Below are 26,000 nucleotides of genomic sequence, written 5' to 3'. Positions count from 1 at the left end.
TGGGAGACTGCTTTAAATTATAAAGTGATTTCTTTAGTCTACATACCTTCCCCTTTTTAGCATCACTGTAGAAACTAGCAGGAAGATCCATATACACTTCTTGCAAATCTCCATTCAGAAAAGCATTTTTCACATCAAGTTGAAATAGGGGCCAAGAGTATGTGGCATCAAGAGAGAGAAGGATCATCCGAACAGAAGTCATCTTTGCAACTCTTTGCAACTGGTGCAAAGGTCTCTAAGTAATCAATGCCATAGGTTTGTGTGTACCCTTTTGCAACCAGTCTGGCCTTATACCTTTCTATACTTCCATCTGCCTTATATTTAATTGTGTAAACCCATTTGCATTCAACAGTCTCTTTGCCCTCTGGTAGATCCACAATTTCCCATGTCTGATTCTTAATTAAGACTTCCATCTCTTCTTGCATAGCTATCTTTCACTCAGGTTTGGAGAGAGCCTCATTGACACCCTTGGGTATAGACACAAAGTCAAGAGAGAAAAGGAAAGCACGATAGGAAGGGGAAAGTCCACTGTAAGATAGGTACTGTGAAATACAATGAGCAGTACACTTTTTCTTCCCTTTTCTGAGAGCAATAGGAAGGTCCATGTCATCTGTAATGGGATTAGTAGAGAATCAATATGAACTGAAACATTAGAGGGATCAAGAGGAATACCTGAATCCGTGTTAGCTGAATCTGGAGTCTCCAAGGAACCGATAGGAAGTGATGTGAGATCTTCTGCAGTGGAATCAACCTCCCTGTGAAGTCGCTGTCGTGAGTAACATTGCGAAGCAGGACGCAAGGGAGGTGGTAAGGTAGGTGACATAGAAGGGTTAGACACAGGAGTGGACATAGGAACTGGAACTGGAAGAGGAATAGACTGCCTACTCACTTCCCCAAAACACTCCCCCTGAGAAGGATCCTTTAAGAAAAATGATGTGAACTCAAAAAATGTGACATCCATAGTAATATACCGACTCCCAGAGGCTGGATCATAATAGTAGTACCCTTTCTGATTTTCCACATACCCAAGGAAAACACACTTCTTTGCTTTTGGGTCGAGCTTCGAGCGGTGAGGACCAAGAACATGTGCAAAGCAAACACACCCAAACACCCTGAGAGGAATGTGGAACATCTACCCCTCAGGAAAAAGGAGGCTGAATGGGGTGCTACATCCAAGTATACGAGAGGGCACCCTATTAATCAGGAAGATTACTGTGAGAACTGCATCACCCCAAAACTAAACTGGAATAGTGGATGTGATCATCATGCTTCTTGCAATCTCAACAATGTGTCTGTTCTTCCTCTCTGCAACACCATTCTGCTGTGGACTGTAGGAAGAACTGCTCTGATGGATAACTCCATGCTCTAACAGATACGAGGCAAGGTTCTTTTCAAAATATTCCCTGACATTGTCTGATTTGAACACCTTCACTCGTACCCGAAACTGTGTTAGCACCATCTGATGAAATTGCCGAACCAAGGATGATACCTCATTACGAGATCTCATTAAGTAAATCCAAGAATATCGAGAAAAATCATCCATCAATAAAAGAAAATATCGATAGCCACCCATAGAAGGAACATGGTATGGTCTCCACACATCAGAATGAATATCATCAAAAGCAGATGAACATCTTTTATTACTAGCTTTAAAGGAATGTCTACAATGTTTTCCAAGCTGACAACCTTCACACTCTAGTCTAGACAAATTAATAGACTCAAAAAGCTTTGGAAATAAGAAACACAAAGAAGAAAAGGAGAAATGACCCAAACGATTATGCCAAAGCATAATCCGACTCACAGACCCTGACTCACTATCCCTGCTGACATGATGACCCTGATGATGAGGAAGCACATCCAGGAGGTAGATTCCATTCACTTCACGACCACTCCCAATCGTCCTCTTTGAATTCAGATCCTGCAAAACACAGTGACAAGGAGAAAAAATTACTGAGCAATTCAGGTTCTTAGTCAAACTACTAATAACAAATTAGTACTCAATCTGGGAACATGAAGGACAGAGGGTAGGGAAATGGAATCAGTAATCTTGACAGACCCCTTCCCAGCAATGGGAACATGAGATCCATCGCCTGTGGAGACTTGTCTTTGCTAGAACAAAGTTGGTAAGAAGAAAAAATAGTGGAACTATGGGTCATGTGCTCTGAGGCTCCAGAATCTATAATCCAAGGAGGTCCCTCCTTACCTATAGTAGAAACATAGTTTATAGTGGCATGTGAACTACCTGTGTGAGCAAAGGAAGTAGAGTGTGCTCCAGAACCACTTATACCTAGCTGTCCACTTGTTGCTGAATTAGGGCTGACTGTATCTCGCTGATTCAGGAACTGCCCATATCTCTCAAGTTCAGCCCTCATTGTAGTAGCTGCAACAGACTCCAGAGTAGCTGTAGTAGGAGGGCCAGGTATGTCACCAGTGACTGTCATGTGAGCATTTCCCTTCTTGTTTTGGATTCTATTTGGCACAAGATGAGGATGAAGCTTTCAGCAGGTATCTCTTGTGTGTTTAGGCTTCTTACAGTAATCACAAATCAATTCCTTCTTATCGTCCTTCCTGATTTCACTGCCACCTCGGTCTCCACTCTGTTTAGGTTTCACAGTACTGACCATGGCTGATTGTTCAAAACCAGAATTCTTCATCATCACATTTCTCCTACTCTCTTCCCCTGATACAAAGGCATATGCCTGAGAGAGAGTAACACTGCCCTTGGAAAGGATATGTTGCCTTGCAATATCATATTCGGGATTAAGTCCAACAAGAAATTCAAAAACCCTATACTTCTCTAGGAGCTTCTAGTAGGCAGTTGCATCTTTAGTGGTTTCCCAAACAATTGTCTCCAGATGGTCAATCTCCTGCCACGAGTTTTAAGGGATGAAAAATAAACAACAATAGTTCTATCTCCCTGCCTGGTAGCAATAATCTGATTCCTCAACTGATAGGTCCTAACAACATTTTCACTCTGTGAGTAGGTTTTTGCAACCCCATCCCATATTTCCTTAACTGTATTTACCCACAAAAAGTTTTACTTATATGGGGCAGCATTGAAGTACACAGCCAAGTCATTACCATATAGTTTTCCTGGTACCCACCGGGAGCTGTTAGTCATGGGTTTCACTTCCTCACCAGTGATATATCCCAACTTCCCATGAGCACCAATGGCTATCTTTGCAGATTGTGACCATTCTAAGTAATTTGAACCATCTAACTTAACTGTAGTAATGGTCCCAACCCCGAAAAGGTCTCCAACACCTCCTCCTACTGGTCCCATTTCACTCCCAGGTTTGTTTTCAACTCCATTACCCTCCATAATTCTCAAAAAAGGGTTATAAAGTTACTTCAAGAAAATAGAATATGAAATAAATCCCTTTAAGTATCACAGACTCCCTTCTGGTACCCCAGATGATCCTCCACAAAGATTCCTTTTCTGCGGGACTAGAGAAAAGAGAGAAGAGGCTGTCGCTCTCTCCATAAACCTCCAAAAAAGGTAGGACTTGAACTGCCCTCTTTAGAAAACTCCAAAGAACCCTAAAAAATTAGGGTGCCACTTCCTAGGTCAAAATTGAAGAGTCCTACAAAAACAAGACTCTCCTCCTTTCTCTAGTTTTTCCTGAATTTGATGGGAAACCCTAGACCAGCTATAGGGCAAAACAAATCCACCAAAAAATCCAAAAACTGGGCTTACCTGAGATCTTCGATCAGCCTCTCAAATCACCATGTAGTTGGCCGATCTAGGGCTGCATGATAAAGTAGCTCAAGGAACCTTCGGCCTGCTCTGATACCAAGTAGAAGTTGCTGATTGCAGTTTTAGATGAATTCCTTGTGAAGAAAAGTAGAAGTTGAAAGGTTTCAGCAGTAGAGAAGAAGAGAGGAGAAGAAAGAGAGTGGGATGTCAAGCAGAAAAAAAAAGGTTCTGGCTGCCAACCCCTCTTTGTATTATATACTTGAATTAAAATAATGTGAGATTACAAGAATGCCCTTAGTAGGGTGGCTACTTAAGTAGCTGAACAATCACAACTAAAAAACATAAACTAATGGGCCTAAGGCCCAATAACTTCCTAACTTAACAACTTAAAAAATAAAAGATAAAAATTTGTGCCCAATAACTTGAAATCGGCCCAACTCAACATTATTTATATTGCATTTTTGTAATTTTTTATATTATTTATTATTTATTTATAAAAGCCATGTATATATATGATGAAAATAGTTGAAAAATTACTTATATTTTTTGTTTTTCTTTATTTAAACTGTTATATTTTCTTTTTCTTTTAATAATTTATTAATTTTTTTAAAAAAGTTAAATTGAATTGGATCACATCTAGATATCCAACATCCTTATCGGATTCGATCTGAATCAATATGTGTGAGATCCAATCGGATCAGACCCTCAAGTCATCGAATCGGATTCAGATATACCCTGTGATTCGAACCTGATCCGATCCGTTTGCATCCCTAGAAGCGAAGACCTAATGAACTATTCAGTTTGACCATTTTCTCCAACCGAACTGAACCGAACTAGAGTTCATAACCGAACCAATCCTAACTGAACTCAGTTCGGTTAGGTTCGGTTTTTGGTTCAGTTGGTCCCTGATTCCACATAAATGGTAAACATTCAACAATTAATGAATAATTAATAAGTGTTATTAATTAAAAGTTAGATTAACTATTGTTAAGTAAAAGTTAGAATAGGTCCAAAGCCCAATGCTAAAGGTGAGTTGCTGAATTGGTCATTATTCACAAACAATTAATAATTAGTCTAGGTTTTAATTAACTATTATTACTTAAAAGTTAGAATGGGCCAAATCCCAATGGGGAATTGCTAAATTAGTCATTGAGAAAGATAACAATTAATAAGTATAAAGTATTAAATAAAACATTAAATATTTAATATACTTAATTAAATAAAAAGCACTAGTTCTGTTTGGTTGAAAATCTCAGCCAAACCGAACTGAAACCGATAACCTTTTTTTTTTTTTAAATCTGAACCAATAATACTCAAATTAACCGAACCAAACTAGCTTATTTGGTTTGGTTTGGTTCGGTTAGGTTTTAGGTTTATCATCCAAATTTGAGCACCCCTATACATCACTATTCAATTGCAGCTTACAGATGTTCTTACCAGAGTTAGTGAGGTTCACTTATGTGAGGTTATTAGCAAGTTTGGTATGATGGATCTTTGCACCAACTTGAGGGAGATGTTTGTAAGGGTAGTATGGGTATTACATGTATGTCTCAATATATTCTGTCATTTGTCTTGTTCAGAGGTAGAAGTGTCCTGCTGCTCCATATTTGATCTAATAAAATAACTGAGTGGGCAGTCAAACAGATTAGAGACCTCACGATTACATCTCTTCTCTGTCTTCTTCTTTCATCTTCTCTCTTAAACCCTAAGTGCACCATAAATCAATACGATAAAACATCAGCAAATATTTCTTCTGAAGAGTGACAGCTGGTGCCTCGATGCACGTGAGAGCTGCCTTTCAAGGAAGCAGGTAATAAGTAAGTCTTGCTTGCAACATTTTTATTCAGATTTTGGACCTTTTTTTGGATCTCTATTGTCCAACATTCTAATGCTCAGGATATAGAAACATAGAAGATATCCTTGACCTTCCTTGGGACATGGCACAACTACCCCTTTAGAGCCTTAGGGAGATTATGTTAAGAGCTGATAAAGGTTGATCATCATTTGCTGTTGTTGTTACTGCTGTTTCTATTGTTGTGATTGCTATTTCTATTGTTGTGGTATGATCACCCTCCAGGGAATAATATCTATGGTGACAATGTGAGGGAAATCCTATTGAAACTGGAGCAGGAAGGAAGGGAAGAACTAGCAGCTTACATTCTTATGCAAAGGATTTTTCCCACTGCTTCTTCTGCATTTCTGGTCCGAGATGGCATTTATCATCAAGAAAATGCCATATCAGAACTTGGGATATATAGTGCTTATCTAAGGTATCAAGTTTTCTATTTCCCTTTTCTGTCATGTTTTACCCTTTTATCATGTATGCATTGGAGAGAGGGAGAAGGATGAACAATTAAGGCAGAATAAAATCCTGAGTTAAAGTTCAGTTTTTTTTTTTTTTTAAATTAGTTACACTTCTGAACTGTAGTTTTTGAAGGGCATTGAGTATGATATGCAGGAACAAAGAGAAGGTTATAATGAATGATCAATGTGGTTACCTGGTGCGTACAAAGGTGTCATCATCAAATGAAGGTGGAATTGCTGCTGGTTATGCAGTCCTGGATAGTATATATTTGAATTGATTGAACTGACGTAAGGTAAAGTAAACATTAAATCTTTTTTTTGGTAATAATTAGTGATTTAAGTAATCATTAAATCTAAAAGCTTGGAATCAACTCATGTAATTGAAGTTATTGGCTTAATCCATCTTTTGATCTATAATGACCATGGTTTTGAATTTCCATCAAAATCAAAATGGTTCCATTTCCGTAATAATCAAAACAAAGCTTTACTTGCTTAAGTTTTAGTCAAACTTTAGTAAGTTTTTTGTTTTTTTAATCGACATGTTATATTGACAAATACGAGAAGTGCATAATTTGAAAAAAAAAATGAGAAAGCATTCCAGATAAGGTTCTAGGAAGCATATGCTGAGAGGGGCTTTCATTAAAAGGAATAGAGAGAACATTGTGAGAGTTATCTAGGAATTCCTAGTAGAGCTAAACCTCTACCTCTTGGAAAATACTCTCTCTCTCTCTCATGTATGACTTGCATAATTATATGCTGACATTATGGACTAGTGAAAAACGCCTTACCATGTTCTGCTATTGAACATATATTGGGTGGTTTTATATGATGTCATTGTTATCATTGTTCAATGTGTAACCTGAGCAGTTACCTTTGAGGATAATATATATTATTCCATGCTCAATCTTGTAAATTTCTTATGTTATATGGCATTATTTTTTAAAGATCCAGTGCTTGTTCTTTATGAAAATTACCAAGTTTTTCCTACTTGAGTGTTTGCGTAATGTGTATATTATGGAGTATTTCCATGTTTTATGTTTATACACTTTAGAGATAACTTTTTCACAAAGTAAAAGTTGGAAGCTTATGTTTCATTTTTTCAGAGAGGGTTCTGCCCCAAGCACATGCATCACCCAGTCAGCTGAAGGCCCAGATTTCTGGGTTGATGGTCCTACTACGCCTCAGGTATCAGCATTTGTATTAATAAAGAGAAAATTTCTTCATATAGCCATTGGTTGTGCATGTAAAAGGCGATTTTACACTCTTGTATTGCCTATAATTTAACACTGGCATTTAAAAGAATAAGAAAGGATGTCTAGAATAATTGATTGGGAAATTCCTCCTCACCAGAAAAAAAAGTTTTATCATCCCTCTTTCTTTTTTTTTTTTGTTTTGATCAAATTTATCATCCCTCTTTCATTGTCTTTCACATATCATGGGTATAATAATTTCTTGCAATGTCATACCAACCAGAAAAAAAGAATGTTTTGGTGTCATGTTATTGTTTTATTTTGCTCGTGCTGCTATATGTTTGAACCTGCATGAAACACTCTTTGTTCCTTTTGCCTCCATGCTCATTGGGAAGGTTAAAACCTTCCTGACTTTGAAGTTTTATGTTTAAGCCTACAGTACTAGAGCTAGGTGGATAAAGTGAATGTGTATTCCAGCGGTTCTCAATTGATGCATAGTACATTCAAGTTGGACAATTGGAGAAGTTTTTTAGGATATAGAATTGGCTATGCTAGCATCCTTTGTGGAGGAATTTTTATAAACGCTTCATACATACAGCACGATATTGGACAATCAGGATATAGATGTGATGTTGAGTTGAGAATATTGTGATAAGATGAATTGTAACTTAGGCTGTTTTTGTTTTGATAGAAAAATAAGAGGGAACAGAAAGTTAAGTTCAATGAGGATATAGATGTGATGTTGAGTTGAGAGTACAATTAGCCAAGGGGATTATTGAGATGGTTTGGCCATACAAGCACCAATTGGTAAGAGAGGTAGAGCAAGCCGACGGCTCCAAGGAAAGGCCCAGAATCTGGGATTAGGCAGTGCAAATACAATGATTGCTTAGTCCAATAGCATGGGACAAAGGAATAATGTTCATGTTGCTGAACCCAATTAGTAGGATGAGGCAGGTGATTATGTGAAATACACAATGTCACAATCCTTGCTTATAACTGCTTCACTAATTCATTGTTCCATTGGAGAGGACCTAGAGTCATTTCTGTGTGGTTTAGGATATTTTGGAGCCTTACCTAGTATATTAAATATGTTGATTTCTCCATCGTGGCACTTTGCCACATTCAGCTCTGGGGCAAGCCTTATGGCTTGCACACTCATGGTCGGTCTTAGTTTGGGGGCCTAGAGAGTCTTGATAAATTTCCATAATAGGCTAAACAAATTCAGGCAGTCATTGACCTGTTAATTGTCTGAGATCATTTAGCTCCGGATGGACTCCCCTTCCTTTTGGACTATACCGAGGAGGCTCTTCTCAGTCCGGGGGCACCGCTTGCTGGTGACGAAGTGCGCGGTGAAGACTTGCATGAACTGGGTCCAGCTCCTTATCGACCTGGGGGCTAGGTTTCTATACCAGGTGCGGGCCACTCCTCTGAAGGTGGTAGTGAAGGCCACACACATCAGGGGAGTAACCCGATGGGAATGCTCCGACGCTCAAGTTAGCACTCTTGATAAAGCAAGGAAGATGAGAAATTCTCTTAAACCAGAAGGCGCAAAGTATCACTTACTTTTTCTCTGGGGGGGAATAGGGCCTTTTATAACCGCCCTGGTGCACTCACTCCCAAGCCTCTGCCAGATCAGGTGTAACCGCCTCTGTGGGGGGCAGACATAACTGCCACTGTCTTCTCTGTCGGAGCCGTCTCTGCAACGACTGAGATGGCGGTAGTAGGTGGCCGTTGGAGTGCGGCTATCATGTGTCAGATCCCTGATCAGTCAGGTGTGCCGCCTCAGAGTACGGACTTCTTTGGTGTCAGGTACGGTCGTTCAGTCATGCGACCTGGAGCCGAGGTGCCGGAGTGGTGCACGAGGTGAAGTCTTCAGCTCGGACAGGAGCGTGGCTTGGACTTACCCGATGTGGATTAGTCCGGGCTTTGCCTTTCGTGGTGTTCCTTGCAGGGCTCGGGATTTCTGAGGAAAGCTCGGGTTCTACCTCCCGAGAAGCGCGGGTTCTCTTTTGGAGAGCTCGGGCCTCTTCTTGGGCTATGGCTATGTCGCTGCGCCGAGTTGACGCTCTTGCCAGGTCATACTCAGTTGCCTCCACGTGTCGCGCGGCCAAGGGGTCGGGCCAAATCTCCCTCCATCAATTGCCCCTCACTCCCCGTGCCTGGGGTCTTGACCCGACGCGGGGAGTTCACGGGATGACGGGTGGATTTGCCTCGTGGCGCGCTTCGTCCAGCTTGGTGATCCTTCGGTCTGACCCGCCTATGCCTTTGGCTCGATCAGGGTTAGCTCGGCTCGACCAAGGGTCAACCCGGGTCGCGTACAACTCACGCGCAGTCGTCAAACGATTATTAGTTTTCAGACGCCAAAAAATCGCGCTAAACTGATTTCACCTTGGGGGTCGTGCAACCGGTTTTTCTGAGAGCCGTTGGATGGCTTTGATCTTGGCCGTTGATGCACGGGTATAGCGGCTATAAATAGTGGGGGTCCTGGTCACTTTTCCCTCGCCAGTCTTTAGCACTTGTTCTTTGAGCTCGTGTCCAAGGTTTTCAGCTCGCGTCACTTTTCCTAGCCCGGTGGCTTTTCCTTGGTGAGTCTCCTTAGCTTTTCTTTCATTTCCTTTCCTTTCAATGCCTAGTTTGGGTAGCTTAGATAGTCTTCTAGGAGAGCCTGAGGTGGGGACCTTAGTTCGTGCTGCTTCTTTCGACAGCCTTCTGGATGAGCCGGAGGTAGGGCCTTCAGTTTGGGTCACCTCTGGCAGCCTGGCATCCACTTCTCGTCGAGTTCGGATGCCAGATAAGTTCGGACCTTCCACTATGACGTCTGAGAGACTTTGGTCTCTGGTTCGTCAGTTCAATATGCCCGGGGAGTACACCTATAGTTTACCTACGGGCGACTTCCCCTGGGAGCACGGTTCGAATGAGATCGTGATTTTCTGGGAGCAGCTCGTCGTCGGGCTGCGCCTTCCACTTCATTCCCTTATCGTCGAGGTCTTGAATCACTTTGGCGTCACCGTTGGTCAACTCCACCCGAACTTCATCCGCAACGTCGTTGGGACCATCTCCCTCTGTTGTGAATATGTCCTCCCACTAGACTTAGAAATTTTCTCCGCCCTCCTCACGATTAAGAAGCATGCGAGCTTCCTCCCCGAGCACAGGCGGGCCTATTACTTGTCTCCCCGCCCGGGGTTTAAACTTCTACACGAGCTTCCAAATAAGGTCCCAGCGTGGAAGCGGGACTACTTTGTGGTCCGAAGTGCTGCGGGGTGGTCGTTCCCTACCCATTGGAGGGCGGCTATTCACGACCCCGATGCCATGTTAGACAAGGACATGGCGGAGATCTTCCAGTCTTGGGCCCAGCTCGGGTTCGAGTGCAAAGATTACCTTACGAAGGCTAAGCTTATCCAGGCCGGTCTGAGTCCGGGTAGGTTTCTTAGACGATTTTTTTTTTTTACTGATACCGAGATCTTTTCGCAGGTGTCATGGTGCAGGAGAAGACTCGTGGCGACAACTTGCTCGATGGGATGAAGAGAAGAAAGCGGGTTACTAAGCAGGTTCGCGTCGAGTCTCCTCGGGCTGTGGAGCCCGAAGTCCCAAGCCATCCACCAGTCATCAACCTGGAGTCTCCCAGGGAGCCCGAGGTGGCCGGGCCTGATCCGGAGGTTGCGGCGGAGCCCGAGGTTGCAGAGGCTCGGAACGTCGATACTACGGAAGCTTCCCATACTCAGACGGTATTCTCCAACTCGGGGAGCCAGGAGGGGGTCGGTAGTGTGCTGACATCGAGTTGTGCTCTCCGTAAGTGCAAAAAGGTCGTCTATCCTGCGGAGGTTTCGGAATGGGCTGACCTTCCTCCAGGTCACATCAGCACACGCACTGCGTCTCATGCCATGGTGGTAAGTCGAAGTGGTTTCCCTTGGTGTTTTTCCTATGCTTTATTATTCTCTTCTTGCCAGGCTGACTTGTTTCTCACTTGGCAGGTGAACACCTCCATCCATGCCCTAACTATTCAATCGGAGAGGAACTTGAAGCGGACTCAAGCTGCTAAAGAGGCTTCCCGTGCAGCACAAACCGAGCTGAGGATAGCTCGGGAGCGGATCTATCGTCTCGAGGGTGACACTTCGGCTCAGAAGAATGCCATTGAGACCTTGACATCGGAGAAGGTCGCAATGGACCGCGAGTTGGAGAGGCTTCGAAGGGAGAACGGGGCCTTGAGGATTGTTGTAAAGCACCTCGCGAACTCAAAAGGGGTCTTGGAGCACGAGGTGGAATACCTTAAGGCCGATATCAAGGAAAAGTCCGAGATCTTCTTCCAAGCCATCGAGGATAATGAAGTGAAGGCCGTCGAAGACTACATCGCGTCGGAGCGCTTTGACGACCTGATGGTGGGCTCGTATCGGAGGGGTTTCAAATTGAGCAGGTGGATGATAAGGCATACGTACCCCGGACTCGACACCCGTGCTATAACCACATCGCGCATTACTCTAGAGATGGCTCTCGCGGCTGACGACGACCCGGACTCCGAAGATGAAGTAGACGCCTCGAGTGCCGCCGAAGTTTCTTTTGATGACTTGGGCGAGGGAGGTGTGCCTCCGAAGTGATATGTGCCGAGCCTGTGAGCTCATTTTTTCTTTTTGTCTTTGCATTAAACCAATTGTAAATGAAACATTGGTAATGAAATACCCTTTTTGGTTAAGTGTTGTGCACTGCCATTCTTTCTTTTTGCCGAAGTGACTATATTGCCGAACTGTTAGAATTAGGTCCCCAAAGCGAGGGGGTTTCTCGAGGCGAGTTAACATAGTAAGGCTATACGCCCGATCTGTTCTCCGCCTGGGTCAAAGTTGATATCGGTTGTCTTTAACAGGCCTGACTCGGAGCGAGCTATGCACCTCGGGCTTCGTACCCGTGCTGCTTGCTCTTTCGGCACTAACACTTGGTCTACGTTGATGAGGTGCCGAGGTCATCATTAGCTCGGCGCTTTAGCCCTTTGGCTAGAATACTTTCCTAGGGTTTGCCCATGCCGAAGAGGCGACTAGGTCTTACGGTGCCGAGGTTCTTGTTACCTCGTCATTTTGGCCCTTAGGCTCTGGGAGCGGCTCATAGTCCACTTAGTTCAGTAATTTACAGGTAATATCGCCTTAAGTTGACGATATTCCATGTCCGGGGTATTTGTTTACCCTCCAGGGTTTTGAGCTCGTACGCTCATCCGAGCGCTCTCTTTACTCGGTAGGGTCCTTCCCAGTTTGGTTCGAGCTTGCCTACGCCGGGCTCAGGTACCATGACCTTGCGGAGAACCAGGTTGCCGACGCGGAAGTTTCGCTTCTCGACTCTGGCATTGTAGTACCAAGCTACCCTTTGCTGGTACGTTGCGGTCCTGATGTAGGCGAGGTCCCTCACCTCATCGAGTAGGTCGAGGTTGGTACGTAGCTCATCTTCATTGGTCTTGTCACTGTACGCTTCCAGTCGTAATGAGGGGATTTCGATTTCGGCTGGGATGACTGCCTCCGTGCCGTAGGTGAGGTTGAAGGGAGTTTCTCCGGTTGCGGTCTTCTCTGTAGTTCGGTAGGCCCATAGGACGCTGGGTAGCTCGTCCGCCCATAATCCTTTAGCTCGGTCTAGCCTGACCTTCAGTCTGCGGAGGATAGCTCTGTTCGTGACTTCTGCTTGACCGTTTGCTTGCAGGTGCGCGACCGACGTGAAGTTCTGCCGAATCCCCTCGTCTTGGCACCATTCCTGGAATTTGATATCCTCAAACTGCTTGCCATTGTTGGAAATCAGTACCCGAGGTAACCCAAAGCAGCACACTATGTTCTTCCAAAAGCTCTGGACGTTTCGAGTTGTGATTGTCACGAGAGGTTCAGCTTCTACCCACTTTGTGAAGTAATCTACCGCCACTACTTGGAACTTCCTCCCACCTGTTGCTGGCGAGAATGACTCAAGTAGGTCGATGCCCCATTGTGCAAAGGGCCATGGACTGGTGAGATACTTGAGATCAACGGCGGGCTGATGGTGGATATTGGCATGCTTCTGGCACTTATCGCATTTTCTGACTAACTCAACGGCGTCTGCTTTCATTGTTGGCCAATAGTACCCTTGTTGTAGTGCTTTTTGAGCGAGGGCCCTACCCCCCAGGTGTCTGCCGCACAGGCCCTCATGAATGTCGTGGAGTACAAGCTCGGCTTCGGAAGGCCGCAAGCAGTGCAGGTAGGGGAGCGTGTAGGATTTTCGGTACAACCGTCCGTCTATTATGACGTATTTGGCTGCCTGGTACTCTAACCTCCTGGTGGCATTGCGGTTTGCGGGGAGGGTCCCATGTAGCAGGAAGCTCGCAAGTGGATCGATCCATCTCAGCTCTGCTTGGACGACAGGAGCTACCTCCTCTGCCCCCCGAGAATGCTAGGCCGAGGTAAATCTTCTATGTACACGGTCCTCATGGTGTTATCACTGGTGCTGGCTAACCGGGACAGGGCATCGGCCTTAGCATTCTCCGACCTCGGGATTTGCCTGATGAAGTGTGACTGGAAGTTAAGCAGAGCTTCATTTACTTTGGCCAAGTAGGCGATCATAGTCAGTTTGCGGGCTTCGTATTCGCTTGTAACCTGATTGACCACGAGCTGGGAGTCGCTGCAGATGACGATGTGTTTAGCTCTTACTTGTTGGGCCAGGACTAGCCCGACTATCAATGCTTCATACTCCGCCTCGTTATTGGATGCCGCGAACTCGAAGCGTAGTGCGTGCTCCGGTTTTGTGCCACTCGGACTGTGCAGAATTATTCCGGCTCTGCTGCCCTACTGATTCGAGGAGCCATCTACGTGAAGGATCCAGAGCTCTTCATCCTAGTTCGCGCTTGGCCTAACCAGGAGAGATACCGAACTGGGTGCGACCTAACGGTGCTCGGACTCAACCGGCCTGGGAGCATCGAGCTCGCCCGAATTGGGGGCTTCGGGCTTAATCGGGCTAGGGACTTCGGAGCTGAATGTGCACTCTGCAACAAAATCCACCAAGGCTTGGGCCTTGATAGCAGTTCGCGGCTTGTACTGGAGGTCGTACTCACTGAGCTCGATGGCCCACTTCATCAATCAACCAGAAATCTTGGGCCTGAGTAACACTTGCCTCAGAGGTTTGTCGGTGAGGACGATAATGGTATGGGCTTGGAAGTACGGGTGGAGCTTGCGGGCTGCAATGACCAATGCGTAGGCTACTTTTTCTATCTCTGGATATCTCATCTCCGTTCCCTGCAATACTTTACTAACATAGTAGATGGGTCGTTGGACCCGATTTACTACCTTTATTAGTACTGAGTTGACCACTTCGTCACTTGTTGAGAGATATAGCTCTAGGACATCGCTCTCTTCGGGTCGGGTCAAAATTGGGATACTGGCGAGGTATCTTTTGAGCTCGTCAAACGCGAACTGGCAACCTGGGGTCCATTCGAACCCTTTGCTTTTCATTGCTTTAAAGAAAGGCAGGCAGCAGTCTGTCGACTTGGACATAAAACGACTCAGAGCGGCTATTCTGCCGTTCAACCTCTGAATCTCTTTTACTTTTCGGGGTGGTCTCATATCTAGGATGACCTTTATTTTGTCCGGGTTGGCCTCAATACCGCACCGGTTGACGGTGTACCCTATGAATTTACCCGAGGTGACACCGAAGACACACTTGTTTGGATTTAGCTTCATGTTAAATTGGCGCATAATTTGAAAGACATGATGCAAATCTTGTATTAACTCATGTGAAAATTGGGTTTTGATGACCATGTCGTCCACATAACATTCTATCTTAGTGCCAATTAAGGGTTTAAACAGCTTATTCAGTCCGAAGGGCATAACCTTGCAAGTCCGAAGGGCATAACCTTAAAACGTGGGTGATCGGCCAACCTACTATGGCATTGTATGGGGTGGGGGTCGCAACCACCAAGAAGTCGTGTTTGAGCCTCACCGTGCTAGGCCACGTGCCGACTTCCACATGTACTGTAACCTTTCCCAGGGGCCTTACTTCCTCTCCGCTGAAGCCGACCTGTGGGGTGTTCGTGGGCTTGAAGTCACTCTCTTGGAACTGGAGTTGGTCGAAAGCTGCTTTGAAAAGGATATCTGCCGAATTGCCTGAATCGACGAGGACGCGTCGGACTTCGAAATCATTGATCTTTACCTTTATGACGAGTGCGTCATCGTGGGGGTAGTGAAATCCACGCGCGTCGTCCTCGGTGAAGAGTATGAGGTCTTCTGTCCTTGGCCGCTTCGGGGGATTCTGCTCTTCTCTGGCGGCCTCACGGGTTGATGCTTGAGCTGCTGCCGAGGTGCAACCTGCTACAATCGACCCTCCAACGATCACATGGATCGTTCCCCGAACTGGCCTTTCTTCCGAGGGTTGCTTCTGCGACTGCTCTACTGGCCTGTTGCTGGACTCGGGGGCATCCCTACTGTGCTCCCCCTGCTGGCTTGCCTTATTGTTATTATTATTACCATTATTCTGTACAAAATTCCTTAGGTATCCGCGACGAATGAGTTCCTCTATCTCGTCGCAGAGATTCTTACAGTGCTCAGTACTATGACCGTGGTCTTTGTGAAAGCTGCAATATAAATTTTTATTCCTTTCATTCGGGTTCCCTCTCAGGCGGGGTGGCCACTTTATGTACGGTGCGTCCTTGATCGCCATCAGGATCTCAGCCTGCTTCGCGTTCAAGGGTGTGTAGTTTGCCTGATCTGCCGCGGGAGCTCGGAACGGCTGACTTGGCTTCGCCCCCCGAGCTGAGTCTTTCTTCCTTCTGTCCTCTTGGTTGGAAGGTTCGCTTTCCCTCTTTCTTTTTTCGAACCCGCCCTCAGCTCTTTGATTGATCTCCTCCTCTGTTCTTATGAACCTGTCTGCGAGCTTGAGGAACTCAGCTATGGTTGCGGGTTGGTTGACCACCATGTGCCATTTGAATTCCTTGTGCGTCACACCCCTCTTGGCCGCTACAAGCTGTACTGCGGGGTCTAGGCGTGGTATCTGTAAGCACGCGTCGTTGAATCGCTTGATATAGCTCCGGATGAACTCCCCTTCCTTATGGACTATACCGAGGAGGCTCTCAGTTCGGGGGCACCGCTTGCTGGTGACGAAGTGCACGGTGAAGACTTGCACGAACTGGGTCCAGCTCCTTATCGACCCGGGGGCCAGGTTCCTATACCAGGTGCGGGCCACTCTTCTGAAGGTGGTAGTGAAGGCCACACACATGCAGGACTCGCTGGCTCTCGTCAGGTGCATCTGGGACTGAAAAGCATCAACATGATCACTCGGGTCAAAGGAACCATCATATTTGTCTAGCGGGGGGAGTTTGAAATCCTTGGGCATGGGGACAACGAGGAGTTCTGATGACGGGGGAAGGGACTGAAAGAATAGGAGTAACCTTTACCTCGTCTGAGCTCGCTTCCTCTTTACGTCTGAGCTCGGGTAGAACGCGGGTGGTAGTTCGGCGAGCTCGTCGACGCCTCCGCGGCTGCTTGGAAGGCTCGGTGTTGGCGCTGCTCGCTTTGGTTTTGACGATCTTAATGGGCCCGGACTGTTGGTGGTAGTCTGCGGCTAAGGCGCGGAATTGGTTTTCCGCGAGCGGGAGCCCGAATTGAGAGCGCCGAGGTGATGCTGACTTGATAGGTCGGGAGGTCCCCGATCCGCCGGCGTGCTGCGAAGCGGGGGTAGTTGGTCTCTCCCTCCTGCCAGGGGATGAGGCTTGGCTTCTGGAGGGGTTCTGAGCTCGGGAAGCTTCTCCCCGGTGAGGGTGCCCGCCCTGAGGAGAGGGCTTGACTTGCTTGACAGTAGGGTGCCGAGGTGGGAGCTGTGACTGGCCCTGAGGCAGTTGGGGGAATTGCTGTTGGTAGTGGTACTGAGAGACGTGATGTAGCACCTGTTGCTGGTAGAGTTGGTGTTGCTGAAACTGCTGCATTTGGGCTTGCATGGCCCGCATGCATTGCATCAAATCATCGAGTTGGTTCTGGCTGGTTGCAAGAGGGACAACGGTTGGTTCAGCGAAGGTTGTCTCAACAGAGGGGGGAAGGGGAACATTCACAGGCGCCACTGTTCGTGGCACATTCAGGCTAGGGACTTCGTCCACCGAGAGGGGGATGGTGAATTGTCCGATGCAGACAGTGGGGGCTGAGGGTGTTCCCCGACGGCATTCAGGTCGGCATTACGTCTATCACTGCCGGAGGAAGCTATGAATGCTAAGTTTTCTTTCTTTAGGAAAGAGCTAGAGGTTGGGGGAGGCTTTTTGAAGCGGTTCCCACAGACGGCGCCAAATGATGATGCACGATCCGGTCGGTCCTAGTTGTTGGTAACCTTGCCTCTGACGGAGCGGGAGATGCCTGAAACATGGAGGAAACAAGAGATTCCCGGGGGAGGAATCCGATGGGAATGCTCCGACGCTCAAGTTAGCACTCTTGATAAAGCAAGGAAGATGAGAAATTCTCTTGGACCAGAAGGCGCAAAGTATCACTTACTTTTTCTCTGGGGGGGAATAGGGCCTTTTATAACCGCCCTGGTGCACTCACTCCCAAGCCTCTGCCAGATCTGGTGTAACCGCCTCTACGGGGGGCAGACATAACTGCCATTGTCTTCTCTGTCGGAGCCGTCTCTGCAACGACTGAGATGGCGGTAGCAGGTGGCCGTTGGAGTGTGACTGTCATGTGTCAGATCCCTGATCAGTCAGGTGCGTCGCCTCAGAGTACAAACTTCTTTGGTGCCAGGTACGGTCGTTTAGTCACGCGACCTGGAGCCGAGGTGCCGGAGTGGTGCACAAGGTGAAGTCTTCAGCTCGGACAGGAGCGTGGCCCGGACTTACCCGAGGTGGATTAGTCTGGGCTTCGCCTTTCGTGGTGTTCTTTGCAGGGCTCGGGATTTTTGAGGAAAGCTCGGGTTCTACCTCCTCGGAAGCGTAGGTTCTCTTTTGGAGAGCTCGGGCCTCTTCTTGGCTTATGGCTATGTCGCTGTGCCGAGCTGATGCTCTTGCCAGGTCATACCCGGTTGCTTCCACGTGTCGCGTGGTCAAGGGGTCGGGCGAAATCTCCCTCCATTAGTAAGCTTCTTAATTTTTAAAACAAATGACTAGGGTTCAAGCCTTTTAACTTGCATTTTCTTTAAAATACGTGCATAATAATGTAATATGTATAATAAATAGTCATTAGTTAGTATAAGTAAGGAGGTGGATTAGTCGTGATTAAGTAATCTATGAAAATAAGAAATCTTGAGTTTAAATCTTGTTAACAACATTTTAAAATTTCACTTACCCGGCAGTTACTTTTTTTATTACAAATATAAAATCTCTATTCTCCGCTCAAAAAAAAAATGAAGACTAAGACTGGAGTTTTTTGAAAAAAGCCCCTTGTCGGATTTGAACCGATGACTTGCGCCTTACCATGGCGTTACTCTACCACTGAGTTAAAAGGGCTCATTTGATTTCATTCTTGAATGAGCCACTAGACACTATGAGTCTACCGCATGTACCTATGTATATAATATATGTACATATATATATATATCTGCATAGTGACTCATTCAGGAGCAAGAAATCTTATTCTTATTTACTTAGGAAATCTAGGGTAAAATGGTTACTTATATTTAATTGATATTTAAAAAATTAAATATAAATGCAATAAAATGTTTCAAGACCGACCCTAATTGCTATTGCTTTTATTGAATTTACCCCCACAGAACGAGATTCACTTGATTGATACATGTACCAATTCAACATAGATCCAAGAAATTTCATTGAATCATGTTCTTATAGACTTATAGAATAGAAAAAAAAAGAAACTTTCAATCGTTTATTAATTTCGTCTTAGTCTGAGATAGAGATAGACATATCTCATCTTAATACTGAATGAATCAATGAATCAATCAAGTTTCATTCAAATTAATCATTTTGACTGACTGTTTTTACGTAGATGACAAGTAAAAAAGCAGTAGGAACTAGAATGAACAGTGCAGTAGCAATAAATGCGAGAATATTTACTTCCATAATCTCATCGTTTTTTTACTTCGCAATAACTCGGGATCTAATCCCATAGAGATGATAAATCTTTCTCCTGTAAATTCAATGGGATGAATTGCATCCCGATGATATTGAATCAGATCAATATCATGAATAACAATATCTGAGCTATCAAATCGATTCATCGTCGAGAATTGAATAGTATAACATAGGAAGATCTTTTATCCATACTGAATCCAAAATAGGATCCTTGATCCAATCAAGAATCCCGTTGAATTTTTCATTCTTTTCCATTTTTTCTGTTCTATAACCTACCGTCTTTCTTTTTCTTATATTCTTATACTATACAATCATCTAATGGGGTATCCTCTAACCCGTCTTCCACTTCCATTAGTCACAAACCCCAACACAAACCCAAACAGTAGAAGTGAAATGGAAAAAGGAAAGCGTTAATTTTTAAACTAAACTCAGTTTTTTTGATGTCTAAATTTCGGAGTAAATGGGCTTCTAAATGCGGTATTTCGTTAGTGATCCTTTCAGGTCCTTGGCTTGTCACATGAGTCTGAATTTCATATTTCCGTATGTGAAAAGAAGTATAAATATCTCCATATACCAGACGCTCACTAATGAGTACTGCGTCTTTAGTGATTCAAATGGTTCTCAAAAACTTACACAACATTTCGTTATATACACCGTTCTTATGTATTGTATTTTGTATTTGTCAGGTCGTTTCTTTAATTACATCAAAATGTGAATGACCCATAACTATGTAGCCCTATTCCTAATAGATTGACCCCAAAATAGCATATCCAAATTATAAGAAATCCCATAGAAGTCACAATTGCGGAATTTGTGCCTTGCCATTTTGTATTTGTTCGAGTATGTAAATAAATCGCGAATATGGTCCAAGTAATAAGTGCCCAAGTTTCCTTTGTGTCCCAATTCCAATATGACCCCCATGCCTCATTAGCCCATACTGCTCCCGAAAAACAAATTCAAACTCGAAAAGGATCTTTCTGATTCTCGAAGAATGAGAGAGCCGATGTTCCTTTTAGAAGAGCAGAATCGAAGTATAGTGTCGAACAAGTAGGTGTAACTGTTGAGTTCTATGGGGCCGAACTCAATGGAGTCAGTTATAGTGATCCTGCTACTGTGAAAAAATAGATATTTTTTTTATCTCGAGCACGGGTTTATGGACTCAAGTGGTTTCATGAAATTGGAATCGGTTTTCCGGTTCAACCAACTGATTAGTTGGTTTTCAGCGGGTTTTGAGCAAGTTGGGGTATGACCGAACCAATTAGGGCCTCGATCATGGTTCAAGATAGCCTATACCATTCCTATTCCAATAAAGTTTAATTTATTTATTCATTTATTTTATTATATATTAAATTAAATGAATTGTTATCTATAAATTCTTATTTATTTGATTTACCAAGTCATTTATTTTTTATTTAAAAATAATTTACAAACAAAAAATAGATCTAAAACCGTCTCGATTAATACTCTTAATATGTTTTCTCTCTACTCGAGCCCAATAATTAGGGTTATTAATGAGCTGACAAGTTATAATTTTGTCAACACCCTTTGTGATGGTACCATTTATTGATTATTTTCTGTTTTTTTCAAATTTTTTTGTTATTATTGATTTTTATTTGAATAAATTTCTTAAATTACCCTTATAATTTAGCTAATGGACCAAGTATACTTAATACTACCCTTACTGTTTCGAAAAAGAATGATGAAAGGACTGAAATGTCTATTTTGCCCTTATGTCAAATTGAAAGCAACTCCTGTTCTTCTTCATCTTCCTCGAATGGATATCACCGCCCAATCCTTCACCAGTTTCTCCTCTCTTATCTCTTCCCTCTCCTCTCTCTCAAAATCTTTGTCGCATCACGGTCAAGCTAGTCAGGTCTTTCTCTGCTCTGATTAACAGGGGAGCTGGTGTTGACTTGTAAAAAAAACGTCGGTTCACATCCAGAGAGAATGGCTTCTCAGTAAAGAAAGGAAAGGTACAAAAAAAAACATTGTAAAAGGGTCCCATCCGATAGTGTTTTTTGATTCACAGAGAGGAAAACTTAAAAGGGTCTGTCCGTTAACCTAGGTTCTTCACATTGGACCTCGATTCTGGTCTCTATTGTTTCTTCCCGGAGGAGAGATTTCATGGTTGAGAATAAGACCTCTGAAGTTCCAATAGAATGATTCTGATTCCATTGTTGCTGATCATTTCGTAACCTTTGCTTTATGAGAAAGTTCAGTATCTGTCGGGATCGTCTTTTAACCGACTTCAATCGCAAGAACCAATCCACCTAAATATCTATGAAACTGAAGTTCGTAGGTTTCTGGGTTGATTTGCTTTCTTTTTCCCCTTTTATATTTTGAACCTATCCTACAACTCGAGTGGAGGTCTTTGGGTTTTCGACATTAGAGCTTGATTAGAGTCCACCCATCTTGTGTTCTATTTGACCAGTTTAGATTTTAGACAGTATTTATAAGTTTTTTTGTTTTTCTTTTTTTTTTTAACCTAGAGCTATCGAATTTGACCCTGAAACTGTAATCCTGTTTTCTTTTTAAGGTATCTATCACCGAAATAGCAAAAATAAACTAAAATCAAAACCAGTGAAAAACAATAACAACAGAACACAACAGTTCGATTTGCCGTGTTTTTTCTGCAACACCCCAATAGTGTGTGCGAGATGTTGAAAGGAAGAAATGGTTTGAAACAGAACACAACAGTTCACCTTGCCACTCTTGAAAGGAAGAGAGACGGTGAAGATGAAGATGAATGGAGGGCAAAATTGGGTTTTAAAAAAATTTACCTATTTTATTTTTATATAATAAAATTGAAAAGTCAATGGAACATTGTCTTAAAATTTATACGTGACAAGTTTGACATTAATTAATGTTGACAATTTTTGATCTAAATTACTATAAGAAGAAAAACAATGTTTTGCTTATTTTTCAGAGAAAGACGATGATGGTGGATAATTGTTAGGAATGACAAGGTGTGACGGTTCAGCCACCATCAGCGCCATCAGCACGCCATCCAAGTGTCTTGGGTTGGATTCTTGTACTCTTTTTGTAAGGGGGTATGCCAATGGCAATTATGTAAATAGTAGTATGCATGTACAGTATTTTGATGTATCATTTTGTCACTCCCCCAAAAGCTTAACGTACTCTTTGAGGGGAGGTAGGTAGTCGAGTGAGCTCATAAGCGTGTAAAGGTTAAGCATGATATCCCCTCGACACTGTATTGTGTGCCTGTGCTTACCACTGATTAATGCAATACAAGTTGCCTTTTGTCTAATTTGTGTGCACTCTTGTTTCCTTTTGTGTGTTGTTGTTTGCATTTGTAGGCTTTCTCGACCCCAATCGAGTGCCGCACGGGGCCCTGTTGATTAGCCTCGTGACAGTTGGTATCAGAGCCTCGTTGACACTAGCGGTTGTCAAGCCCAACGAGTCCCTTTCGTGCCCCACAACAACACCAGCCCGATGAAGAATCGTGACATGCGAGAGGAGATCCAGGAAGGGATCTCACGGGTTTATGATGAGGACGAGCCTAGAGGTAGCTCTCCCAAAGACAAAGGCATCAACTCAAAGCATAGCAAGCGTGACAAGTCAGTTGACAAGCTTGCGACCATGGACAAGCGCATCATGCGCTGTGAAGCAGTGGTTGGCGAAACTCGTGACCGTGTGGACGAGCTTCAACTCAACCTTAAGATCGTAGCATCGGTCGTTGAAAGATTGGAGGACCAATTCGATGACAGCTCCAACAGGCCAGACAACCCACTAGAAGACCTGGTGAAGTGCCTACAGATCCAGCTCGAAGACTTGAAGGGTGAAGTGACCCTTTTGAAGAGGCTGATGGCCAGTACAACCAGTACACCTGTTGCTCCAGCCCCTCCAAAGATCAAAGTCCGCGATTCTACCTCATATGCAGGGACCCGCGATGCCCGAGAGCTTGACAACTTCCTGTGGAAAATGGAACAATATTTCACCGCCGCCGATGCGGAGTGAGGATTATGCTCCATTAATACCTGGTCCGTGTTCAAGAGCGAGATAAAGCGCCAGTTCTATCCAGAGAACGTGGAGTACCAAGCCCGTCGGAAGCTCAAGAACCTAAAACACACGGGCTCATTGCATGAGTACGTGAAGGAGTTCTCCGCACTACCGCTCGAGATCACGGACATGTTAGACAAGGACCTGCTCTTCAACTTTATGGACAGCCTACAACAATGGGTCGAGCTTGAACTCCAGAGACGAGGTGTGAAGGACCTCGCCACAGCCATGGCCGTTGCTGAACAACTGGTAGACAACAGGCGACCAAACAAAGATGGCCCCAAACCCAACTCATATCAGGGCGTAGGGAAGATAGGAGGTGATAGGAAACCTTATTACGCGCCCAAGGGAGACTCTGGGCCAAGTAAACCCAACACTTTTAAGTTCTACAGGAGATCCGAAGGAGACTCAGGATACAGGGGTGGCCAGTTTGTGAAGAGAGCACCTCCGACACCATGCTTCATCTGTGAGGGAAAACATTGGACTAAGGATTGTCCTAGTCGGGGGAAGCTCAATGCCTTGCTTGCAAAGCTTAGTGATGATGAGCATAGCGAGGAGGAGAAGGAACCAGGGGAGACAAGGATGGGGGCTCTACGAAGACTCAATGCAATTAAGAAGAAGACGAGCCCGCAAGGAGCATCGAAGTTCAAGCCAAAGGGATTGATGTATGTAGACATTCGCTTGAATGGTAAGCCCACAAGAGCCATGGTGGAAACAGGTGCTACCTACAACTTTATCTCTATGGAGGAGGCATCCCGAGTAGAACTTGCACCTACCAAGGAAGTCGGATGGTTGAAGACTGTGAACTCTAATGCCAAACCCATACAAGGTGTAGCTCATGGGGTGGTCTTGCAACTTGGTGACTGGGAAGGGATGATAGACTTCTCAGTCGTGCCTATGGATGATTTTCAGGTTGTTCTTGGCATGGACTTCTTAACTCAAGTAAAGGCGGTGCCCATGCCCTTCCTCAACAAAGTGTGCATATTCGAAGATCAGGCTCCTTGCATGGTTCCAGTTGTGCCAGAGATCACGTTCACCCCCAAGATGCTCTCGGCATTGCAACTAAAGGATGGAGTGCGGAAAGGAGAGACCACTTACCTAGCAACATTGGTGGACTCCGACCTGCCTGACCCACCAACCGGGCATATCCCGCCAGCGATTACAATGGCACTAGAAGAGTTCCAGGATGTCATGCCTCCCACATTACTGAAGAAGCTTCCCCTAAGGAGAGAAGTTGATCACAAGATTGAGTTGGAGCCTGGAACCAAACCACCGACACGCCCGCCATACAGAATGTCTCCTCCTGAGCTGGCCGAGCTATGAAAGCAGTTGAGTGAGTTGTTGGATGCTGGGTTGATTCAGCCTTCTAAGGCCCCTTTTGGAGCACCAGTCCTGTTTCAAAAGAAGCATGATGGATCTCTTCGGCTCTACATTGACTATCGAGCTCTCAACAAGCTCACCATCAAGAACAAATATCCCATACCTTTGGTGGCCGACCTCTTTGACCAGCTCAGCAGGGCCAAGTACTTCACCAAGTTAGACCTAAGGTCAGGGTACTATCAAGTGCGTATAGCCGAAGGAGATGAACACAAAACAGCTTGTGTTACCCGATATGGGTCCTTTGAATTCCGTGTCATGCCCTTTGGGCTCACCAATGCTCCAACCACCTTTTGTACATTGATGAACAGAATATTTCATCCCTACCTAGACCAATTTGTTGTTGTGTATATTGATGATATTGTAATTTACAGTAGAACCTTGGAGGAACATGTTGACCACCTCCATACTGTTTTCCAGGTCTTGCGGGACAACAACCTGTTTGTTAAGAAGTAGAAATGTTCTTTCGCCACAGAAGAGGTAGCTTTCCTCGGACATATAATCCGAGCAGGCACAATCAGTATGGATCCAGCTAAAGTCAAGGCCATTCAAGATTGGGCACCGCCCACCAGGGTCACCGAACTTCGCTCCTTCCTTGGCCTCGTGAACTACTATCGAAGATTCATCTCTGGATTCTCAGCACGAGCCACTGCTCTCATCAACTTACCGAAGAAGACTAGTATGTGGACCTGGAGTGAATGTTGCCAAACAGCTTTTGATGATTTGAAAAGAGCTGTCTCAACAGAACCTGTCCTCGACTTGCCTGATCCAAGCAAGCCGTATGAGCTACACAGATGCTTCTGATTTTGCCATTGGTGGGGTCTTGATGCAAGAAGGACATCCCATCGCCTTTGAAAGTCGCAAATTGAATGATACAGAGAGGAGGTACACTGTGCAAGAGAAGGAGATGATAGCCATCGTCCACTGCCTCCGCACATGGCGACACTACCTACTTGGCTCCAAGTTCGTGGTCAAGACTGACAACATAGCTACTAGTTACTTTCAGTCACAGAAGAAGCTGAGCCCTAAGCAAGCTCGGTGGCAAGATTTCTTAGCGGAGTTTGACATGACTCTAGAGTACAAGTCAGGGCCGATGAACAGGGTTGCTGATGCACTTAGCAGGAAGGCCGAGCTTGCAGCACTATCCACAGGTGAAGGTCCCTCTCAAAGCCAGATCAGACTAGACCTCATTAAGCTCATTAAGGAAGGACTCCAGAATGACCCCATTGCGCAGAGCCTATTGACAGCGGCTCGTGAAGGGAAGACTAGGCGATTTTGGGTTGAAGAAGGCTTTCTTTTGACAAAGGGAAGGCAGATATTTGTATCGAGAGTTGAAGACTTGAGGAAGACTCTCCTACGTGAATGTCATGACAACTTATGGGCAGGACACCCTGGGTGGCAGCGTACCTTGGCACTTCTACAA

General features: G+C 44.8%; 1 protein-coding gene across 6 annotated transcripts in view; it reads left to right on the top strand.

The window, feature by feature from the left end:
- Window positions 1–7,337, top strand: part of LOC104596385 (glutathione synthetase, chloroplastic-like) — a 47,147-nt gene extending 39,810 nt beyond the window's left edge. For 4 of the 6 annotated variants that reach the window (XM_088895303.1, XM_088895304.1, XM_088895300.1 and 1 more), the window contains 3 exons: window positions 5,775–5,967; window positions 6,135–6,294; window positions 7,105–7,337. In XM_088895303.1, coding sequence (XP_088751429.1) covers window positions 5,775–5,967; window positions 6,135–6,279 — 338 coding nt within the window. In that variant the 3' untranslated portion in view covers window positions 6,280–6,294; window positions 7,105–7,337. The remainder of the gene's footprint in view (window positions 1–5,774; window positions 5,968–6,134; window positions 6,295–7,104) is intronic. The other 2 variants (XM_088895302.1, XM_088895305.1) reach the window with 1 other exon arrangement.
- The last annotated feature ends 18,663 nt before the right edge of the window (window positions 7,338–26,000 follow it).

This window comes from Nelumbo nucifera, chromosome 1 (genome assembly GCF_055504915.1).
Source record: "Nelumbo nucifera cultivar China Antique chromosome 1, China Antique-T2T, whole genome shotgun sequence".
NCBI lineage: Eukaryota > Viridiplantae > Streptophyta > Magnoliopsida > Proteales > Nelumbonaceae > Nelumbo > Nelumbo nucifera.
Note: the sequence above shows the minus strand (reverse complement) of the source record. Positions and strands in the feature narration are given on the sequence as shown.